This window comes from Haliotis asinina, chromosome 12 (genome assembly GCF_037392515.1).
Source record: "Haliotis asinina isolate JCU_RB_2024 chromosome 12, JCU_Hal_asi_v2, whole genome shotgun sequence".
Lineage (NCBI taxonomy): Eukaryota > Metazoa > Mollusca > Gastropoda > Lepetellida > Haliotidae > Haliotis > Haliotis asinina.
Window position 1 is genome coordinate 892,240 of NC_090291.1, and position 6,781 is coordinate 899,020.

At 40.7% G+C, this 6,781-nt stretch overlaps 1 protein-coding gene across 1 annotated transcript; it reads left to right on the plus strand.

Annotated features, from left to right (window-relative positions):
* LOC137258637 (uncharacterized) lies at positions 1–6,463 on the plus strand. The gene is made up of 3 exons (XM_067796335.1): positions 1–361; positions 2,081–2,254; positions 6,246–6,463. The coding sequence occupies exons 1-3, from the start codon at positions 1–3 to the stop codon at positions 6,461–6,463; spliced, it is 753 nt and encodes a 250-aa protein (XP_067652436.1).
* Positions 6,464–6,781: the final 318 nt, after the last annotated feature.

Genomic DNA, 6,781 nt, shown 5'->3' on the forward strand with positions numbered 1-6,781 from the left:
ATGAACAACCAGGCAAAGGATGTTGTCAGTGATGTGACGGAGCAGGAAAGTCGCCTTCAGAAAATGGAAGAGCTTGTAGAAATGCAGGAAGAGCTTCTGGGAAAACAAGGAGAGCGCCTGGACCAACTTAATAAATCAATAAAAGACCAAAGCAAACTCTGCCAGGTCCAAGATCAGATGTTATCCAAGATGCAGGCATCACAGCTGGAAGAGAAGTCACATTTGGCGGCATTTGGATTGCAGCTGCAACAACTGCACGGTCGACTCCTTGCTCTTGAGAATGTTTCATCGGAGATGGATTCTGATAAGGCAAATGGTACAGTTGTGACTTCTCCAGCCGTCCACAACGAGAAACCCAAGGGTAAGTTTGGTTTGCTCTGATATAATCGGTATTGAGGCCGCATATGATTTATTAATTCGTATGTATCATGGTCTAGATATTTCATTTGAAGATAAAGAGAAAGACGACACACTGAGTACGGGTGCAACATCTTGCAGCATCGTTTTTTCGACGTTCACGTTATTCCACTTATAGCTGTATAACCCGACACGTAGTGGGACCGGGGCATAAATGCCCCCTGCATGAATACTTTCAGTCAGTACCATACATTGTAACTGACTAATATTATGAAATTAATGCTTAATAGCTTTTTCTTGGTAAATAAGGCGGAAAATATATTCTGTGTTTCCATGTACATGTATATCACTGATTCAGAACTTATTCTCTTCTCCCTTTCCTCACCCTCTTCATCCTATGTTTGACCAGGGAGACCATATACAGATTGTAGATCATCCCTGGTTTGACGAACCATACCTAGCTCCTCACACTGACATTAAATTATTTATCCCCTAAAATGCACCCATCATTAAGCAAACGTACATGCGCTCTTGTACTGCTGATTACCACCCTTCCCCCACCCACCCCCAGTTAGCAAGTGCTGGGATCAAATAGAGTACCATCAGAGGGATCATGTTAGTTGTCAACTGTTCATTGACTGGTTGCCTGGCTATTTTAGTCCAGTGGGGAAGAGGATATCGGAGAGTGCAGATTGATAGTACCACTGGGACCAGCAAATGGTGTCGGAATTCGGAATGTACAGATGTTGGATAATTCAATGCGTAATTCAATGATGATAATATATAAGAACGCTGCCGGGGCAAAAAATATGTCGGAATTCACAGATTTGTCGGATAATTTAGATGTTGGATGTGTATCTGTAGCTGAGGTACATGTGGCATGCAAGATATGATCATTTATTCAAATGATTGGATGCCGGAAATCAAAATATACTACCGTTGTTTACTTTTTGATGCATGGAAGTATTCCGTGTATCTAGCCCAGTAATGTCATTCTGTGGAAGATGGACGGTCTCTTTATCTCTGGAAACATGCAAGGTACTGTCTATGAACGTGAGAAACACAAAAGATGATGATCAACATGATGATATCAATATCAACATTTCAACCCCGCCCCCTCACGTGGCCTTGCCCACATTGAACTTTCAATAGCTGTCAACAATTTCAATCAGTACACGGGCTTCTACTGGGAATATCAATACTTTAGTGATTTGATATATTCTATATATGTGACCCAATACTTTAAATTTGTGATCCAATAGTATTGTATTAGAAATCTCTGCGGTCATTCATTGTAATCCTGTTCATTCAACACGTTATTGATTATCATAAAATTTGTCTGAGTTATATTTTTCGCTGGTTTAACTAGAGCTCATAAGACGTTTTTCACGGTAGTTTCTAAACCAACAATTGGGTCTCGCCCTGGTATGAATGCATTTGACATTTGAGTTTGTTTTTTGTATGTATTTCACATTTTTTTCCATATTTCCATATCAGATCACAGTTGCCCCAAAAGTAGCGTGCACATAAATGCTTACATTCGAATAGTAATACTTTCCTAGGAACTATTTATTCTGTTTAAAGGCTCTTTTGAACTTGAGATGATGCTGTTGCTACATTGATTCGCATCTGTATATCACATAACAAATATCTAAATCCCCCCCACCTCCACTCCTAAGACATGAGAGGTCCTTTGACAGAAACTCCGACTTTGGTATTTCAGTAAAGCTCACAACAATTAAAAACGTTGGACTGTCCTTTGCTCTGGTTATGGAACATGTTACATATTCGAAAATGGAAGAATACTGTGCTCAACTGGTTGACTCGGGTCGCATGATCGTTCTTGATTCAAAGTCAAAGATGGAAGCTTTGAAAACATATCTGGCCTATATTTCGGGTAAGTACTATCCATTATTTGACAAACATGAGGAAGCAAGTACCAATCCAGGTACATAAATTTACATTCAACCGATTTCACACACCGACTCATTTTGGAGCATGAAGCTGGTTCATTATCTACTGTCCATATGACTGAATTTGACATTTCTACTCACCGAAGTCTTGATGTGAGAGTGAGAAACTATTATGCAGAATGTAATGCAGCGAGTGGTCAGGCAGCGATTATGTAAATCAAGCGTTGACGGAGATGCAGAGTTATGTACTCCAGTTATCTGTGTGTATTTCAGTGTCGACAACACGACACCTGACCTTTATATATTCCCATTTCTTGAGATTGATTAGGTCCAGAGCAGTGATCGATGAATAGTCGTCTTTTATTGACCTCAGTAAATGCAACGGGAATATCCACAGAGTGGTATCATATAAATAAACATATAAGATGAATTTAGAGTTTACCTCGATACATTTTAGTGTTATCTTTCGTAAACTTCAGATTCAGTATTCGAATCCCCAATCCCAAATCCCGCATCCTTTTCTAACTTCACGTTCTTCCTTACCTCGTGGTATCCAATAACAAGTCGATTTTACTATTTTACATTTACTATTACCAAGTAAATGAATGGAGGAAATCAATTGCAACAAACTAATTTGTACACACAATGCACGTAAGACAATTTCTCAAATTTGTGATATCAATTGGTCTGTTCGTTTCATATTTTGAAAGTATACATGAGAAGAGTGTTGTAACAGCGACTGGGGAATACGAAAATAAAGAAAGCATAATCAACCTAAACATCAAACGAAATCGCCAAAGTTTCCTTCACGCGTGGCGCCATTACCAATACAAAATCACGCACATGAACGGTATCCATCAGTGTATGTAGTTTCCACTGAATTTTTCGAAATATGGTAAAAAGTTAAAGGTGCTAAAAGATGATAGTGAGGGATAACCTTACGTTGTTTCTACCAAGTGTAATATTCAATATTGTAATTTCGTATGAACAGGATTGTGAACAACGGTTTCACTAAATCTTACAAGATAAAGTGGCGGTGGGGTAGTGTAGAAGTGAAAACGTTCGCTCGTCGCGGTGAAACCAAGGATCCATTCCCAAATCCGTGAAGCCCATTGTTGTGTACCTCGTAGTGATTGTGGTGGATTATTGTTAAAAGAGGCGCAAATTTAAACTCACTCACTATAGGTAAAGGGGTGTTTTCACGATAAGGTTAGTGCTAAGTTAGTCAAAGTACACCTACACAAACATAATGGTATGGAAATGAAAGAACTACAGATAGGGCTAGAACTACAGATAGGGCTATCACTTCCGCTGGTATAGTCTCTGGAATTTGGTTCAAAAGCGGATCGATGAATTAAAATGTAACTCAACAACTAATGAGAATAACATACTCAATGGGGCGCTGATTATAAGCAAAACATCATAACAACACTGTGAGGTTTTTGCAGATTTTTTTGTCCTAATAATAAAAGAGTTGTTTGACAAACTATCATTAATATATTGACACAGTCCACTGTTTGTTACGAGGGAGGAGAGCAGAGAAAGGCACAGTCAGGTGTTTGCGTTTACATCATCAGTCTGAAAATATTCTACTGTGCATTTCCTAGTAGTTTTCTAACCGTATGTAGATAAAATCAAGTGTGACCGCGAGCACCATTCAGATTCTGTCAAAATGAGTAGGTGTATAGCTGGGCATGCTTTCCAAGGAGCTTTCTCTCAGGGAAAACTCCTGTTGCTCCAACAGCTTCGTCAGCTCCTACGGCCCCAACAGACCCAAAGGCAACCCATGCTTCTACAGCTTCGTCAGCTCCTACGGCTCCAGCAGACCCAAAGGCAACCCATGTTTCTACAGCTTCGTCAGCTCCTACGGCCCCAGCAGACCCAAAGGCAACCCATGCTTCTACAGCTTCGTCAGCTCCTACCGCCCCAACAGACCCAAAGGCAACCCATGCTTCTACAGCTTCGTCAGCTCCTACCGCCCCAACAGACCCAAAGGCAACCCATGCTTCTACAGCTTCGTCAGCTCCTACGGCCCCAACAGACCCAAAGGCAACCCATGCTTCTACAGCTTCGTCAGCTCCTACGGCCCCAACAGACCCAAAGGCAACCCATGCTTCTACAGCTTATTGAATCAATGTCTCATATTTGATACATCCTTTTAATTATCATGACTGTGTCTGGTCCGTGTTCACGTGAAACAAATACTTCAAGTGTCTAAAACCAGGGGAAATCTCCTGAATGGACTGAACAGGAAATGCGGAAACACTGGGAAAGACGGATGTATTTTACTGATAATCGTCTGTTTTAACACATTATCAAATAGTTGAGAATTGAAGAACCCACCGACCTATTTTATGAAAGGATTCTTAGAAAGATTCGACAGCTGTAGAGACCTATTTTGCTTCAAATTCAGTCACATGTGGATATGTCCCTCATTGATAATGATGGTGATGGTGATGAGACGGAGAACTATTTTCACGATTGAACTGTGTATAAACAGAGGTTGTATATAATTGTTACCGTTCGAGAAGATAATCTGAAGAAAATCTACTGCGACCCTTCACATCTCGCTAGCTCTGCTGGACCTGATAAGTTGTATAGATACATCAGAATAGCAGGGGAATATTTCTTGAGTAAATATAACATTGCAAAGTGGCTTCAGACACAAGGACCCTATAGTCCTCAGCGTCCCGTGACGAGAACTTTCACTCGAAACAGAATCATTGTGACTGGTATAGACGATCAGAGGTCACCTGATCTCATGGATATGATCAAGTTTGCTAAATATAACAGTGGCATAGCGTACGCCTTGGTACTGATCGATGTGTTCTTCTTTGGCTAATTATAAGACTCTTGAAATATGAAAAAGGCCATGCCATAGCCATAGCCCTTACATACATATTCAGCGAAGGGAGACAACCTACAAGACTCAGAACGGACAGCTGCAGACTACAAGAGGTTCGAGCTAAAGAAGTACAGACAGCGTTGAACGATAGAAGCATCCAACATTTGCTAATCAACAACGAAACGATGGCCGCTGTTGCAGAACGTGTTTTGAAAAAAACCCCGTTAAAACGAGATTGTATCGATATTTTACCCATATAGCTTACTGAATATGTGACTGCAGACTTTTGTTGACAGTCATAATGAGGCGCATCATAGAACCATCGGTATGCCACCCTCTAAAGTGACAAGGCAAGGAATCTGTTGGCGTATGTACTGGCTCAAGAAAGGTGTTGTGAAAAAGTCTGAATCATTTCGTTTCAAACGTGGAGATCGAACGAGATGAGACATTTCAGGAACAATTTTAGCTCAGAATACGATGAAATATCTCAGAGAATCTGTAGAGGTGGACTACCAGTGTATAGAGTTTGAAATTCAGGACACCTTCTACCAGTCAGAGAAGACAGTTTGTGGAAAGTGGAAGCAGTTTTGATGACCAGAGGACGCGGAAACAATAAGGAACATTTTGTTAAATGGCTACACTGGCCTAAGAAGTTTAATTCATGGATCAAAACTTCCAATGTAGAGAAATTGTATTGAGTGTAAGGATGGTTTAGGGATGGCTCTCCGGCCCATGTCCATTCTGCATGCACGGGGATATTAAACCGGGGATAATATAATCATGTATAGAAGTCCTATGTAGTCGTTGTTTATTTTCGCCTTATAAATTTATGTTCATATGCGCTGGTGGCATTACACAAACATAGCCCACGCTATAAAGACGCTATAGTTTCACACATGCAATGATAAAAAGGGGATTCCCCTCGTGACGTCATTAGCGTAGGGGTAGCCGCTCGACTTGAGGGAGGCTTCTCGATCTGTGGGAGAATTACGCGGTAAATTGTGCGCCAGCATGCAATGTTATACATGTACTACAATGTGTCCAACTTCGTGATCCTAAGTGCAAATAATGTTTGCAAGGTGTATATGTGTATGTACTGTATTCACTAGTTATTGTCTATTTTCTTTCAGAGAAGAGGGGGAATTTCTACATTGGCTTAAGAAAGCGAAAACGAGATGGGCGACACGTCTGGTCCAATGGAGAGACGATTGATCATGCCTTTTGGTGCAATACACGAGCCACGCACAAAAATACTTGTGGGGCAATTAAGCCAAGGGGCCAAGGGAAGTCATGCATTGGAGCAGTTAAATGTACCAAAGGAAGAATCATCTGTGAGAAGCCTTTGTAAAATCACGATACAGCACACCCTGCCTTTGTTCCTTTCAATAAAGAGACGCATACCTCACATTGACTGCCTCCTTAAACAGAAGCAGGATTCAAGGTCACCGCACGTGTAATGTCCAGCTAAATGTAAACCTTACAGCACAATATGCTGCCGAGATTCAACATTTCACTGTTTGTAAACCACATTTGACAATGTTCCAACTTTGGAGAGAAATTAATTATTGGGCGATGTCGGTTCATTTATAAACCTAATTTTACACTTGTAATTGCCTTGTGTTTCAAACCCAGCAGAAATTAACATTTAAAAGCTCAAGAGGGACGG